The sequence below is a fragment of the Lotus japonicus genome, chromosome 6 (assembly GCF_012489685.1).
Source record: "Lotus japonicus ecotype B-129 chromosome 6, LjGifu_v1.2".
NCBI lineage: Eukaryota > Viridiplantae > Streptophyta > Magnoliopsida > Fabales > Fabaceae > Lotus > Lotus japonicus.
This window is the reverse complement of record NC_080046.1, coordinates 6,167,266-6,184,651: the sequence shown is the minus strand read 5'-3', so window position 1 is coordinate 6,184,651 and position 17,386 is coordinate 6,167,266. Positions and strand designations below refer to the sequence as shown.

At 37.7% G+C, this 17,386-nt stretch overlaps 1 protein-coding gene across 1 annotated transcript in view; it reads left to right on the top strand.

Moving 5' to 3' along the window:
• LOC130722294 (uncharacterized) overlaps positions 1 to 17,386 on the top strand; it is a 39,505-nt gene that overhangs the window by 8,429 nt on the left and 13,690 nt on the right. The window contains exons 9-23 of the mRNA XM_057572978.1: positions 575 to 656; positions 2,356 to 2,408; positions 2,515 to 2,580; positions 2,658 to 3,890; positions 4,226 to 5,215; positions 5,316 to 5,651; positions 6,632 to 6,890; positions 6,992 to 7,214; positions 7,308 to 7,662; positions 8,460 to 8,609; positions 11,523 to 11,744; positions 11,871 to 12,092; positions 13,387 to 14,052; positions 14,616 to 14,876; positions 14,958 to 15,305. Of these exons, the coding sequence (XP_057428961.1) occupies positions 575 to 656; positions 2,356 to 2,408; positions 2,515 to 2,580; positions 2,658 to 3,890; positions 4,226 to 5,215; positions 5,316 to 5,651; positions 6,632 to 6,890; positions 6,992 to 7,214; positions 7,308 to 7,662; positions 8,460 to 8,609; positions 11,523 to 11,744; positions 11,871 to 12,092; positions 13,387 to 14,052; positions 14,616 to 14,876; positions 14,958 to 15,305 (5,466 nt within the window). The remainder of the gene's footprint in view (positions 1 to 574; positions 657 to 2,355; positions 2,409 to 2,514; positions 2,581 to 2,657; positions 3,891 to 4,225; positions 5,216 to 5,315; positions 5,652 to 6,631; positions 6,891 to 6,991; positions 7,215 to 7,307; positions 7,663 to 8,459; positions 8,610 to 11,522; positions 11,745 to 11,870; positions 12,093 to 13,386; positions 14,053 to 14,615; positions 14,877 to 14,957; positions 15,306 to 17,386) is intronic.

Here is a 17,386-nt window from a genome sequence, read left to right as displayed (position 1 = left end):
GTTAGAGTCTTTATTACATTGCTTGATGCAATTATTCAGTGTTCATCTTTTCTCTTATGATGATAAAAGAATTTGGTGGCTTGACTCTATTGGTGTTTTCTCTTGTAAATCTTCACTTAAGTTCCTGACTAAGTGTCTTAGCCCCTTATAAAGATAGTTTTCTTTTCGAAAAATCCATTTGGAAATCCAAAGCACCTGCTATGGTCTTTTGGAATAGTTTTTCATTATAAATCTGCGCACTTCTTTTTCTGCAAATACTCACCTCTTTAATTTTGGGATTTTAGTCCTTCCCCCCTTTTTTTTCTTCATATTTTTACTGAAACTCTGTTTAAATTGACTGTTATTTTCCATTTCAGTATCTTCTGATTTCTGTAGCTTGCTTGTTTTCTTATTGATAATAACCTTGGGAGACCATACCACAAAAGCTAGTTGTTGTAGTTGGAGAGCCCAAGGCCTTATAAACCCCACATTAGACCCTTTCAATTGGGTTCCTAACATATTCTTATATTATTTACGATTTTAATTTAAGCTATCTGAGTTTTTCTTGTGACGACTTTGCCCTTTTTCTTTGCAGGAAGTTTTGAATTTGCAGGTCCCTGTAGAACATTTCAAGGAAGTTAATGACTGCAAGCATCTGATTAAGACATTAGTGATAGGTAATTTATTTCCATAAACATTCTGAGTTCCTTACTGTTGAATGAGAAGACAAAAGCCATTGGATTGAATCTATGTATGTAAAGTACACATAAGACTAACAGTATATCTTATAGAATAGGTGTAATAAATACACCATATCATTGTTACCCTATTTGCAATTATTACTCTACCTAATTACAATTTACAAGCTATCCTACTTATTTACTGGATATCTAAGACTACCCCTCAAGATGGAGCTTGTTAAATATGATCACTCCCTGTAATGACAATGTCATCAACATATACAGCCAAGTAAATGCAACCTGGAGCTGAATGACTATAGAAAACTGAGTGGTCAGCCTCATTCCTAGTCATACCAAACTACTGATACTGAATCTCCATGTCGGTCCTCTATCTTGCCTGCGCTTCTTTGTTCGACGACTTGCATTACGTCGTCGTTTTCGATTTCTTGTCTCTGTAAGAATCCAAGACTCAACCCAGAATCTGCTACCTTGTTGCTACCCCTACTGCCCTGATTCTTCTATGCAAGACTTCCTTTCTGGCGCTGATTTCTGATTTCTCTTCTTGCTTTGCCATTCTTGATTCTCTCCTCCTTTCTTGTTCCTCCTTCCGTAATCTCTCATTTTCCCTTCTCAAATCTTTTATTTTTTTAACCATACCTCTAAGAATGCCAATTGTCAAAGTATTTTCTGGCTTGATGCCTTTCTCTGATTTTATTCATCATATATATAATACAAGACATTTACAACTCATAATGACAATTCCTAGTTTGTGCTACGTTGCTACCTAGAATAGGAATATAAATATATACAATAAATAGATTAATTCTATTCCTATATAATACAATGTATAATAGGAAACAGTAATATCATATTTCCTGCCAAACACCATCTGCTTCTGTATGTTACCCACAACTCCAAGATCGGAGGTATGATACCAATTAATAAGAACCTAAGAAGAACCATACCATAGGAGCTAGCTGTTGTAGCTGGAGGGCCCAATGCCCTAAAAACCCCACATTAGAATCCCATACTTTCAATTTGGGACTCAAGTCCCATACCTTGCAAGAGGATCCTAACATCCCACCATGCTCCGCAGCCCCGACGCCCATGCAGGCTGGCTGTGCACTAGGGATTTTTGACTAGTCCTGCAAAAAATGCAATGCCGACGTCACCTCTTGCGCCGCTCATTTGCAATGCCGACGTCACCTCTTGCTCCGATACTAATTTGATAGAGAGGCACGGCGGGGGTAAGAGCTGGAAATTGGAGATGAGACAGTTTCCGGAAAATAAATATGCACCGATAGACAGTGGGTCCACCGAGAAATCGCAGATTAGGATTAGGGTTTCTTCTTGTTAGGATCTTGATACCATGTTGAATAAGCAGAACACAAGAGGCATTGGATTGTATCCCTGTGTGTAAAAACTATACAGCGGAGTATATCATATATAATAGGTGCAATAAATATACCATATCATTGTTATCCTATTTAAAATGATTATGGTACCTAGTTACAAGACACACCACTTACTTGCAACTTACAAGACATCTAAGACTTATTTTTTTAAGAGTGTCAAGCTGTGAATTAGTTGTTATGCCTTTTTTTTTCAAAAAAAAGATTATGATTGATAAGGAATAAACATGGCCATTTAATTAAATGGTTAAAAACTTTATGCCATTTTTTAATATAATTTTCAGGAATGAAAACCATCATATGGAGCATCACTCATGTACATTCTCCTAGATCTCAGGTAATAAATCATTTGTATAATATATTTTTTGTGGATTTTCCACCTCCTTCCCTCCTGTATAATATTTGTCATGTATGGAATTTTCACTACACATGAAACATTACAGGTGCTTGTCTCATCTTCATCTAATTTACCACCACCTCAAGCATTGAGAGGCATGAGAGAAGATGAGGTAATATGGATATGCTGAACTCTGACATTGGTGTTTCGAAGCTTAACAGTTTAAGTTGACTTAAGAGTCTTGTGCAGGTCCGCAAAGCCTCCGGCGTTCTAAAAAGTGGGGTTCATTGCTTAACACTGTTTAAGGAGAAAGATGAGGAGAGGGAAATGCTTCATCTCTTCTCAGAGACTTTGGCCATTATGGAACCTCGAGATCTTATGGATATGTTTTCTCAGTGTATGCCCGAGCTTTTTGAGTGCATGATCTCCAGCACTCAACTTGTCTGCATATTTTCTACTCTTCTTGCAGCCCCTAAAGTGTACCGGCCATTTGCTGATGTGCTTGTTAATTTTCTTGTAAGCCGCAAACTTGATGTCTTGAAACAACCAGATTCACCTGCTTCAAAACTCGTTTTGCATCTCTTCCGCTTTATATTTGGTGCTGTTGTTAAAGCACCTTTAGGTTTTGAACGGATTTTGCAGCCTCACGTGCCTATTATCATGGAATGTTGCATGAAAAATTCCACTGAAGTTGAAAAACCTCTTGGTTACATGGAGTTGCTTCGAACAATGTTCAGGGCACTTACAAGGTGCAAATTTGAACTTTTGCTACGGGACTTGATTCCCATGTTGCAGCCATGCCTCAATTTCCTGTTGGCTATCCTGGAAGGTCCAACTGGGGAAGATATGAGAGATCTTTTATTGGAGCTCTGCATGACCTTACCTGCTCATTTGAGCTCTCTGCTACCATACCTTTCTCGTCTTATGAAGCCTTTGGTATTATGTCTCAAGGGAAATGACGAACTAGTCAGTCTTGGTTTACAGACACTTGAATTTTGGGTTGATAGCTTAACTCTGGAATTCCTTGAGCCTAGTATGGCCAATAACATGCCTGCAGTGATTCTGGCATTGTGGTCTCACTTAAGACCAGCTCCCTATCCTTGGGGTGCAAAAGCATTGCTTCTTCTTGGCAAATTAGGTGGACGAAACAGACGATTCCTCAAAGAGCCTCTGGCACTAGAGTGTAAAGAGAACACTGAGCATGGGCTTCGCCTGATATTGACATTTGAACCTGCTGCCCCATTCTTGGTACCACTTGATCGATGCATAAATCTTGCTGTGAAAGCTGTCATGAACAAAAACTGTGGCATGGATGCTTTCTATCGGAAGCAGGCTCTCAAATTCCTTCATGTTTGCTTGTCATCTCTTCTCAATTTGCCTGGAACTGTTACTGATGAGGGATGCACATCTAAGCAGCTGTCTGCATTGTTGGTTTCTGCAGTTGATCAATCATCACACAGGTCTGAGTCAACAGATGTAAAGGTTAGTTTGTTATTTAGGTAGTACTTTTCAAATACTATAAAACATTGTAACAACACTTCTAATTAATCTGTGGAAATAAATAATTTCCTGTTCACTATATTTAATGCTTCACTCCTCCATGAACAATCTATCAATAGCCATTCATGCTTTGTTTATTTCCTAATCTGTACGACATTCATTCTGCCTTAACTTGGAGATCTTTGGATACTTTCTGCTTCAGCTTGTCCCTTCCTGCCATGTCTGATATTTGACTTCCAAGACCTGCATTTATTAGATGGATTTGGGTTATAGGATATTTATTGTTACTGCAATGATAAATTAAGACTTGTTTTCAGGCTGACTTAGGTGCCAAGACAAAGATTCAACTTATGGCTGAGAAATCTATTTTCAAGATTCTTTTAATGACTGTTATTGCTGCCAATGCTGATCCAGATCTCACAGATCCCACAGATGATTTTGTCATCCATATATGTCGCCATTTTGCTATGATATTTCATATTGATTCTTCATCTAGGAAAGCATCAGCAGCTGTACTTGGGGGTTCATCACTGTCAAATAATATTCATGTTGATTCTAGGCCAAGAATGAGTACTTGTTCAAATCTGAAGGAGCTCGACCCTCACATATTTTTGGATGCTTTAGTTGATGTACTAGCAGATGATAATAGACTCCATGCGAAAGCTGCTCTCGATTCTTTAAATTTGTTTGCAGAAACAGTTCTATTCCTAGCTCGTTTAAAACATACTGATTTCATAATGTCCAGAGGGCCTGGAACACCTATGATTGTCTCTAGTCCATCTATTAATCCTTTATATTCTCCTCCCCCTAGTATTCATGTTCCTGTATTTGAACAACTATTGCCCCGTCTTCTTCATTGTTGCTATGGACTTACATGGCAAGCACAAATGGGTGGTGTCATGGGACTTGGTGCTTTGGTGAGAAAGGTCACTGTTGAGACTCTCTGCCTTTTTCAAGTAAGGATTGTGCATGGTCTAATATATGTCCTTAAAAAGCTTCCCATATATGCTGGTAAGGAGCAGGAAGAGACAAGTGAATTGCTCAGTCAAGTTCTTCGAGTAGTAAATAATGCCGATGAAGCAAATACTGAGGCACGGAGGCAAAGCTTTCAAGGTGTAGTTAACTTTTTTGCCCAAGAGTTGTTCAACCAGGATGCATCGATCATTGTGAGAAAGAATGTACAATCATGCTTGGCACTTTTAGCTAGCAAGAGTGGTAGTGAGGTGTCTGAATTACTAGAATCATTGTATCATTTATTCCAGCCTCTCATAATGCGGCCTCTCAAGTTAAAGACTGTTGATCAACAGGTATCCTTAATTCCTTATTTCCTGATGGCTTTATTAATTTGATCTTTCTTGCTTTGAGATTTTATCCATTTACAAGTGTACTTTAGTATATCTTGTGTAGGTTGGAACAGTTACAGCATTGAATTTTTGTCTAGCCTTGAGGCCACCTCTTCTCAAGTTGACTCCAGAGTTAGTAAACTTCTTGCAAGATGCATTGCAAATAGCAGAGTCCGATGAAAATGCATGGGTAACTAAGTCTATCAACCCAATAGGGGTTGCATCATTGACTACACTTCGAACAGCTTGCATTGAGCTGCTCTGTACAACAATGGCATGGGCTGATTTTAAGACTCCAAATCATTCTGAATTGCGTGCAAAGATTATTTCGATGTTTTTTAAGTCTTTAACCTGTCGGATTCCGGAAATTGCTGTTGTAGCAAAGGAAGGCTTACAGAAGGTATACTTAGCTTTTATAATGTATATTTTTGGCTTCTTCATTGGCTTCATTGCAATGCATGTACAGATATATATATCCCTAATGATGTGTGTTCAGTGATGTGGCTGTCTCTATCTGATATTTTTACATTTAAATGCTTGACAACCTATGATTTCTGGGTTCATTTGTTTTTTATTATGTGGTCCGTTCCGTCACAGTACTCTTTGTTATTGAGAATAATGAATGTTTAGTAGTTTGCTGATGTATTTACACCTGTATTGTTAAGTCTGTTAGATTGTTTGTAATGAAAACTGAGAGAATGTAAGGAAAACAGAAAGAAATCTGAAAGTGATTCTTGTATTTCATTTCTTAAGGATTACATCAGTCCGAGTCTAATATATAGACAGCTAGAATAACTGCCTAAGCTACAGCTGGCTAATTGACTAAGGACAGCAGTTTTAACAAACTAACAACATTAACAACTCTTTGACAGAGTGAAATTAACTCTTAACTGAACTGAGACTATACTCTAATAGCCCCCACAAACTCAAGGTTGTTTGATCAAGTGAAAACTTGTCAAATACATTGAAAAAGTGAAAAGTAATGTAGTGGTTTGGTTAGAAAAGTTATTTTATTCTCATTCTAAAATCTTAGTTCACTGTTGTGAATATATATATATACATATATACAAATATACAAGTGAGCTTCATTGAGAAGCTTTGTAACTAACACCTAATAGCCAAGTACAGAGGTTAACAACCTGATAAAGTAATTGAGACTAACAGCTAGATAAACAGATCAGCAATGCTAACAGGAAGTTATATAACTTTACTAACTGTAAGCTATGAGTATATACAGTATCTCTTACAGCTCAACGCTCACCTTTTTCCGAGCTTGGAACTGTCTGTTTAATGCACATGGCTACAGTTACAAGCATCCTTTTTGGTGGACTTGGATTAAATTTCTAACATCATTTACTACTTTTCCACCTTGTAACCTAGGTTATTATTAATCAAAGGCTTCCCAAAGAACTTCTTCAGTGTAGCCTTAGGCCTATATTGGTCAATTTGGCTCACACGAAAAATCTCAGCATGCCTCTTCTGCTAGGTCTAGCTCGCCTGCTTGAACTGCTATCAAATTGGATTAATGTTACCTTGGGTGAAAAACTTTTAGAGCATCTTAAGAGGTTGTTGGAGCCTGAAAAGTTGGCAGATAGTCAGAAGTCATGGAAGGCTGGTGAAGAACCAAAGATTGCTGCAGGTTGTACATCTACAGTTTACTCTATTTAATACAACTATTTCTAGTTCAACTCCTTAGCTCATTCTTGCACTGATGATTTTCTTATTGTTGGCTTGTTGCAGCTATAATTGAGCTTTTTCACTTGCTTCCTCCTGCTGCGTCAAAGTTCCTTGATGAACTTGTAACCTTGACTATTGATTTGGAAGGAGCTCTTCCTCCTGGACAAGTATACAGTGAAATCAATAGTCCATATCGCCTTCCACTAACAAAGTTTTTAAATCGATATGCAGCTCTTGCTGTTGATTATTTTCTTGCTCGATTAAGTGAACCAAAATATTTCAGGCGGTAAGTTTTAGAATACTGAACTTTAATTATTCATCTAATAAGATTGGGTGCTGATTTTGTTTCTTTGTTTTGTGCTGGTTGCTGTAAATTCAGTTTTATGTATATCATCTATTCAGACGCCGGTCAGCCGTTAAGAGATGAACTTGCAAAATCAACACAAAAGATACTTGCAAGCGCATTCTCTGAGTTTCTGCCTAAATCCGAAGTAGCAATGGGTGAAGATATCCTTGTAGTTCCTTCAACTGATGCTTCTAATGCGTCAGCTCGTGCTCCCAATGCGACTTCCGATGCTTATTTTCAGGGACTAGAACTTATAAAAACCTTGGTCAAATTGATCCCTCGCTGGTTACAAAATAATCGAACTGTGTTTGATACATTAGTACTCGTTTGGAAGTCTCCTGGAAGAATATCCCGGCTGGAAAATGAACAGGAGCTGAACCTCATGCAAGTAAGTATAAGCAATCTCAAAGTTATTGCTGTATCATCACCGTTGAGGAAAGAGTTAATCTTGATTTCTTGTTTCGTTTTTTCAGTGTTTGCAACTGTAACTCAACAGATAATGCATGTGTATTTTGTATCTATTGAGCTCCCAAATCAACTAGAGATATGACCATAGTAGAGCTTGCCAAAAAAGCTTGAGAAGTCCTCATCTCATGTGCTAGCTTTTAGGGTGGTGTAAGGCAAACCCAAATTCAAGATAGTATTAGAGCCTAACATAAATAAGGTATTTGGCCATCTCATTTGTCCAAAAATCAACCCGGCACGACAGGTTAACAAATGCAATGAACCTGGCCGCATTGTAGTTCCAATGCAATAAAAAATCAGTCCAACAATCTCCATGCACCAGATGTCCAATCTAAGAGTGATGGGAATGTTGAGATCCTACACTGAGTAGATAGATATATAGTCAAAGTAGAGCTTATAAAGGCTTGGACAATCCTCACCTCGTGATTTGACTTTTGGGGTAGATTTAAACCTAACACAAATTCATGAATTTCCCTGTAGTTGTTATTGTTACTGTATTAATGGTATTTTGAAATATTTACCTCCATGCTCCAAATGCCTGTTTTAGTTTAATTTTGTGTTGGTTTTTCTTTATTTTCTTATCGCATAATGTTTCAGTATATCTCTAGATTTAAATATTTTTAACTCATCAGCTGTACCTTTATTAAATTGTTGATGCCTATCAAGAAGATTGACATGATGGCTGGTCAACTTGTTTTTTTTGGTTATTATGGATTGCAGGTAAAAGAAAGTAAATGGCTTGTCAAATGCTTCCTGAACTACTTGAGACATGAAAAAGCTGAAGTAAATGTTCTCTTTGATATACTTACCATATTCTTAGTTCGTAGTCGAATTGACTACACGTTCCTGAAGCAGTTTTACATCATTGAGGTACTTCTTCAGTGGTTCTGAATTTTCTCAAAGATCTCAATTAATACATACTGTTAGAAGTCCCACATTGGCTAGAGATAGAGCCAAGATAAGCTTTATAAGGGTAGTGCAAACCTCAACTCTTGAGCTAGCTTTTGTGGTTGAGTATAGGCCTCCCAATTTCTAATATGGTATCAGAGCCTATCCTAGGTCCATTTGTTGTGGAGACCACCCATATTTGGGCCACCCGTTGTTGATCCTACGTTCCAGTCTGTTCCAGGGGGTGTGTTAGAAGTCCCACATTGGCTAGAGATAGAGCCAAGATAAGCTTTATAAGGGTAGTGCAAACCTCAACTCTTGAGCTAGCTTTTGTGGTTGAGTATAGGCCTCCCAATTTCTAATAACTTGAATTTGATAAAATATATCTATATTTCATTGATAATACTTGACTTGACTACAATATATATAGACTAACAAAGAGATAAAGAGAAACTAAATCTATCTAATCCTATCTCTATTTAAATAGATATCATCTCTATTTAAATAGATACTAATCTAAAATACATAAACAAATCTTAACTATATCTCTATGAGATAAGACTAATAATAAACTAAATCTTAATAGATATTCAACACTCCCTCTCAAGCTAAAGCTTACTTAGCTTTAAGCTTGTAACAAATCGAACCCAAGAAGAAAATTATCTTAATAGATATCCCTTATTAATGACGGGCTTGGCAAATCTCTGAATTGAATAACCTTTCAAACTTTTAGTAAATCCATGGCGGCAAGAGACAACTTCTCATACTTGAAATTGAATAATCTTTCGAACTTCTGCTAAATCCATGGGCACGATAAAGACAACTTCTCATACTTGATATGGCTGAAATTGATGCAAGACAAAAACCAATTCTTCTGGAGTGTCGTAGGGTAGCTGAGCCAGCAAACAAGGGCGAAAAACCAGCAACAATACGCCCGAAAACAAAACAAAGCTGAAGCAACAACTCACCAACAACAACCAAACAGAAATAAAACATACTTGAAGTCAATCGATTGATGGCTTATAAGACAAACAATGGTGTCAACTTTGACACAGACAACTCTCAAACATTAGAGAGTGGGCCAACGCAACTCGCAGCTGAAGCCCTAAAACCAGAAAACCAAACAGGGTCAGCGCAACCTGCAGCTGAAGCCCTAAAACCAGAAAACCAAACAATCGAGACAAAACAAACGAAGGTGACACTGTCACCTCCAAAACCAAACCAAACCAAATTGCATAAAGTCAGCCAAGATCATTGTAATAAGAGCATCTCGAACCATGAGACGCAAACTAAGATCTCAAACAGCGAGAAACATCGCAGATGAGTAAACACAGCAGACTCACGAACCAAACTAGAAGAGTTGGACCGGACGATCACCACGGTGGCGGCACAACACCTCAAAACAGAGCCAAACAATAAAATCCTTTACACCGGAGATCTAAACAATGCAACCCTTCACCAAACAAACGAATTACCATTGCCAATTGCCAAGGAGAAGAATTTCAATTCTTGCAATCACATGCAACATTCAAAGACTATCAATAGTGTAGCAGCGCAATACAATTAGATCCAACCAAACACTTCTTCAATACAACCTCCACCAAACCAGCAACAAAGGGTAACGATTGTCGAAGGTGTTGATTGTGGTCTTTATTAGGATATTTAGCAATATCCAACACTTCCCCTCAAGCTAGAGCATATATGTCATATGCATAGCTTGTAACAAATATAATTAAGATATTTCCAGATCTTCCCCTCAAGCTAGAGCATATATGTCATATGCATAGCTTGCAACAAATATAATTAACTTGCGGAGAAAAGCTACTGCTGCCAAACACAATGTTAGTGAATCTGCGAAATCTGAAATTGCTCAAACTGTTGCATCAAGGAAATCTCAACCTTGTCATGAACCAGAATTGTAATGATGTTGGTCGAACACTTCATCACTGTGAACACATTAATTTATGAAAAACTGATTTTGATCGCCACAAATGTAATGATCTTTTTGTGATTTCTATACTGAAAATTCAGTATATGAATTGGCAAAGAAGGAAATTGACGAAGAAATCATAGGAGAATCACAAGATGAAGGGCATTAGTAGTGTTCTTTTCCATCAAAACTTCAATACCACTGCTGTTGATGAAATAGAAAGGAAAGCTCCAACAAAAACCTCTTCTGAAGCTTTACCACCACATAACGATAAAGTAAGTTCACACATGCACATAAATAGAAAAATCTGAAGTAGGCATCCAAGAACAACAAACAATACTCTGGATCTGGGCAAAAGGACCCCTGAAACAGCACCAGGAGGGGTAGACGACCTTGTCTGTGCAATTGCGACGGCGAAAGGATGCTTGGAGGGTGGCGCGAGTGTAACTCACTCGCTGAGAAGAAGACGGCGCGTGGAAGGACATTGATAGTGGCTGAACATTACTAGGGTTCCAAGACAAAGGGGACCATAATCAGAAAGAAACGAGGCCGTAAGAAAACGGCTAGAACTAACAAGCGGAAGCAAAGTACGAAAAATAAATCCAGAAAGATTTGGAAAGTCACCATGAGGGGGCTCACGGGGGAGGAGCCCCCTCACAGCGGTAGGATCGAAACTTGCGCTCTGATACCAACTTGAATTTGATAAAATATATCTATATTTCATTGATAATACTTGACTTGACTACAATATATATAGACTAACAAAGAGATAAAGAGAAACTAAATCTATCTAATCCTATCTCTATTTAAATAGATATCATCTCTATTTAAATAGATACTAATCTAAAATACATAAACAAATCTTAACTATATCTCTATGAGATAAGACTAATAATAAACTAAATCTTAATAGATATTCAACACATACATTTGATTCACATAGGAACTATCTTGTTGCCTTTTAGGTTGCAGAAGGTTACTTACCGAGCTTGAAAAAGAACCTCCTATCACATTTTCTCAACAGTTTCCAGTCAAAACAACTTGGTCAGGACCATTTGGTGATTCTAATGCAAATGCTCATTCTTCCAATGCTAGCACATGCCTTTCAAAATGACCATAGTTCGGAGGTTGTTGATTCTGCAATGATAAGAACAATAGTTGATAAACTTTTTGATCCTCCAGAAGAGGTATATCTTGATACTACCCTTGTTATTTTTTATTTAGACCTCTTTTAAATTTTCTTGATCCACAGTTTGTGATACAATTTTGAAGTTCATATATGTCTCTCAATTTATCACGTGTCTCTTTTGTAGGTTTTGGCTGAGTATGATGAGCCCTTAAGAATAGAACTATTGCAGCTTGCCACTTTGCTTCTTAAATATCTCCAGACTGATCTCTTCGATCATAGGATGCAACTGTTCAAGTTTGGATGGAATCATCTTAAGCGTGAAGATACTGTAAGCAAACAATGGGCTTTTGTGAATGTTTGCCATTTCTTCGAGGCATATGAGGCCCCTGAAAATTTAATAGTTAAGGTATGGAAAGATTGACTTCTGTTGAAATGTTTTTTGCCATAATTATATCTGGTAAACATGAGGGTTACCACAGCTTGTGATTATCTGGATGATTTAGTGGAATATCTTTTGTTGGAAAGACTCTTCGGCCTATTGTGAATGTGTAGCTATCAAGGGTAGGATAAAATGTCCCCCCTATTATAAGTCAAAGCTTCCGCCGTTGATTGGAAAACATCCATATAAAGAGATGTGGTGTCCGGATGATTTCTTGCAGAATTTTATCCCCTACGACTAATCTGCCTACCCTTTCTCTTTATCTCCAGTACTCCATCTGTTCCTTTATATCTCTCACAAATTTTGAAATTTCTTGTTCCTATTTATCTGTCAATTTTAACATTTCAAAAGAACCATTAATTATATTTTACCAATTATACCCTTAACTTAAAATGATTCTTAATAGGGATTGCCTGAGAGGAAAACGAGGAGTCAAAATTAATAAAGGGTATATGAGGAAGTTAGATAATATTTTAATAAATTCTAGAACATCAATTTTGCTTCTTAAGATGATAGATAAAAACGATTTATAAAAACTAATTAGTAGACAATATTGTTCTATTTGACAGTTGACATATATCTTACAATGTTTAAACCCTTCCGTGGATAAACATTTTATGACATGTGAACAACCCAGAGTATCTTTCCCTTGTTCTGATTTTTGGGTTTGTAGAGTCTTTCGAGTATAGAGATTTCTTTTTTGCTAGGCTCTCTCTCTCTATATATATATATACACACACACACACATATATATGTATGTATGTATACATGTTTAAATATGTAAAACCAAAGAGAAGTTACACTGTTGTTTCTGGAATTTTAAAGCTTTCATGTTGAGACTAGATGTGACAGGGAGCGACCAGTCAGATTCTGGACATAGGCAGTTATTAAGAAACTATATTAGTTATTAAGTCAATTTATTACTGTTAGGAGCAGTTTATTGCTGTTATGAAATTATCAGACTATTAGGATTATTCAGGAATTCTGTACTTTTGGCATTGGGAGAGAACTGGCTCTCCAATATCCAAGATTTATATGATTTTTATTCAATATATTTCTGTACCTATCAAGATGCCTCTGGCTTAAACAGACATTTGGACTGAGCTCTTAAGCAGAGTTTCTTACTTTACCTGAATCCTCAATGTGTTTGAAAGGCGTCTTCATCATGTGTATGTATATAACTCTTCACTGTTAAAACATGCATGCATATATCTATTCTTGGATAATGGACCAGCACCTTAGCACTGATTTGTAACTGCAGGTTTTTGTTGTTCTTCTTGAGACTAGCGTCACTTTCCAACTAGAAAATAAAATGTTTGTCAAGCAGGCTCTTGACACTCTAATGCCTGCACTGCAAAGACGTTTGCCCCTTGGCGATTCTCGGATGCCCACATGGATAAGATGCACCGAGAAAATCCTTGTTGAATACAGTCATTCAATTCCGAATCTTATTCAAATATTTCAACTTATCATCCGCCATTCAGATCTGTTCTACAGCTATAGAGCAAAGTTTATTCCTCAGCTGGTGAATTCTCTTAGTCACCTTGGATTGCAGCCTAATAATACAACAGCGGAGATCAGATGTCTGGCCATTGAACTTGCTGGATTAGTTATTAACTGGGAGAGCCAAAGGCAAAATGAGATGAAACTGAAAGTTGTTACTGATTCTGATGCTCCTAGCCAAATCAATGATGTCTTTCATCCTAGCTCAGCAGAGTCTCAGCGATCTGTTGATGGGTCCATTTTTCCCGAAGACACAACTAAGCGAGTAAAAGCAACACCTGGTCTGCAATCCGTATGTGTAATGTCACCTGGTGGTCCATCATCAATCCCTAATATTGAAACCCCAGGATCTGCCAGTCAACCAGATGAAGAATTTAAACCGAATGCTGCTATGGAGGAAATGATTATCAATTTTCTTATCAGTGTGAGGCTTACTTCTAACCTGCATTTTTACTTTTGCATAATATTGGTTCTGCCAGTTTAATTCATAGTGAGATTTTTTTCCCATTTGGGACAGCACCAGATCTTCTAATCACTGAGTCCAACATGACACAGACACCGCAACATGACTAACTTCCAAAAAGTATGACACTGGGACTATTGCTTTCCACCGATACACAAATACTGCAAATTCCACGCTCCATATGGCTAGTCCTAGTTGTGAGGGTGTGTGTTGAGAAGTCTCACATTGATTAGAGACATGACCAATAACTGTTTTTATAAAGGGACATCTCTCACCCCTAGGCTAGCTTTTGGGGTAGAGTTTGGCCTAACCCAAATTCTAAGATTTTACAATCCTACCCTTGTAGGTAGTGATAACAAGTATGTCTATGCTTGAAAATGACTGGTGCGGTACTTCTATGTTGAGGAAAAAGTATAACTGTTTCATTAAAATATCCTTAGTGCATATTCAACAGTCCATGTCCCCTCTAAAATATTCTGCTTCTATGCATGATATTGATGATTAAATCTGATTTCTGGAATCAGGTTGCTTTAGTTATAGATCCTAAGGACAAAGAAGAAAGTGCAATGTACAAACAAGCTTTGGAGCTACTTTCGCAAGCATTAGAAGTTTGGCCAAATGTGTATGTACAATTTAAATATTTGGAAAAGCTGCTGAGCAGTATACAACCATCTGAGGCAAAATATCCTTCCATTGCTCTGGCACAAGGTTTGGATGTCATGAACAAAGTTTTAGAGAAACAACCTCACTTGTTCATCAGAAACAACATTAACCAGATTTCTCAAGTAGGCCTAACACCATTTGTTTGCTTTTCTGATTTTCAAAATGATTCAATTTCATACTGATCTTACTATTTTTCCTTCCAGATTCTTGAACTATGCTTCAAGCATAAACTTTTAGATGCTGGGAAGTCTTTTTGCTCATTGTTGAAGATGATTTTTGTTGCTTTTCCTCAAGAAGCTACTTCAACGCCTCCTGACGTTAAGCAGTTGTACCAGAAGCTTGATGATTTAATACAAAAGCATGTTACCACTGTCATGGCTCCTCAAACGTCTAGCGATGATAATACTGATAGTTCAATTAGTTTCCTGTTGCTTGTCATAAAAACCTTGACAGAGGCTCAAAGGAATTTTGTTGATCCTTTAATTTTGGTTCGGATTCTTCAACGGCTACAACGTGATTGGGGTTCATCAGTAGGTTCTCAAATAAGACAAGTATGTTGTTTTTTAGCTCCATTTTGTTACTTTTTTTTAGTTTATGGTGAAAAAATCGATTTTGGTTACTTTAAATGTTGAATTAGGAGAAACTCAGGGACAGCATAGACTGAATCCATGCGTTTAAACTAAGCAGTAGAGGTTAGGTTTTCTTGTTTACATTAAATTGTGTGACCTAATAGTAATAAAGATAAGATATTATAAACACTTATCTATAAGATATCTAACAATATCTAGCACTCCCCCTCAAGCTGGAGCATATATTTCATATGCACAGCTAGTTACAAATATAACTAACTCTAGGATTGGCTGCGGGAGAGAGTCACACCAAAACACAAAACAAGCTCAGATCTGGGACATACGACAAAGGAAGCGGCTGTTGGAGAGAGAAACTTTATGGAACTCAACAGCGGAATAGTGATGGGACATGCCACGGTGGATGATACTGCTCCAATCTCATTTTGAAACTCAAATATTCTGAATAGTTGACTGGTTCAGAAGTACAATATTTATAGACTAGGTTCCTTAGTCAACTGCAAAGTACAAAAATTGTAATCCTATACTCATCTATCATAAATTCATAATCATGGTAGTCAAAATCGTGATATAGCAGCTAAATCATGCGATTTTGCGATTCAACGCTCCCCCACACTTTAATCGCACCCCTAAATCAGACTCAAATCCTAACCTAGCTCCCTAAATTGCAACAAGATCGCAGTTTTGTGGGAGTATGTGATTTAAGGAGTTCCGCTTTTGGGAGAGAAGAATTTATATGAGAAGAACCAGAAAACTATCATGCCTATGCTTCCGGTGAGGTCAAACCCTCATCCTTGCTGCCTCCTTTGTGGTGCAGGTCCACCTCCTTTCAAATGCTGCAGCAGCCAGGAGGCGGTGCCAGCTTTCGCAGAGTGAGAGCGATGGGATCGAAGATCTGGTGACAAGGGAAGGTGGATAAGGAGATGTGACTGACGGTGTTCAGTCTTTTCCTACCAGGTGTGAAGTGTAGGTAATAGACTTGACAATCCCGATTTGACACACCATTCGGTTATTGGGGAAAAATCAATATACTTCTGTTAGAATCTGTTATATTAGCTGTATTATTTCTGTCAGAATCAGTGTTTTATTAGTTGTCTTACTTCCTTATTTAGCATATTACAATTATAGTGTATGAGGGAAATATCCCTTAATCATAGGGATCTGATTGTATAGGTGTTATTGTATTTCCTAAAATAACTTTCTAGCCTTGTATATATGACTGATGTATTCTCAGCATAGTTTAATGAAAATCAATTCATTCTACCCTAATTCTTGAGATGGCATCAGAGCTCTCAAATTCTGGGAGCCGCCTCTGACTGCGCAAATCAAAACCCTAGAGGACAGCCTTCATTGCTGTCAATCATACTTTTTTAATACAGCCTTCATTGCTGTTGATCATTCCTTTCAGAATACATCCTCACTGCATTGAGGTTGTTGTACTGCTGTGGCCATGGTGAACCCAGTTGATGAAGTGGTGCAGAAAACTCAGGAAGAACTGCAGAACATCAACACTGCCTACCGATTGAATGGGAAGAATTACTTGAAATGGTCCCAGCTTGTTGGCAGAACTTTGAAAGGTAAAGGGAAAGCTAACCACTTGACTGGTGATGCCCCTAAAGAAGGAGATCCCAAATTTACAAAATGGGACGAAGAGGACTCTATGATCATGGCATGGCTATGGAACTCAATGATCCCAGAAATCACTGATACTTGCATGTTTCTTAATTTTGCAAAGGAGATTTGGAAGGCCATGGAGGAGACATACTCCAAAGCTAAAGATGCTGCTCAAATATATGACGTGAAGATGAAGACTATGGCTGCAAAACAGGGAAACAAGACTGTTACAGAGTACGCCAATCAACTCAAATCACTGTGGATGGAGTTAGATCATTACAGGGTCATAAAAGCCAAGTGCCCAGCAGATTCAGTAATGCTCAAAGAGTATATTGAGCAAGATAGAGTCTATGATTTCTTGGTTGGGCTTAACTCTGATTTTGATCAAGTGAGAGCCCAGATCCTCGGAAAAGAAAAAGTTCCAGGAATTA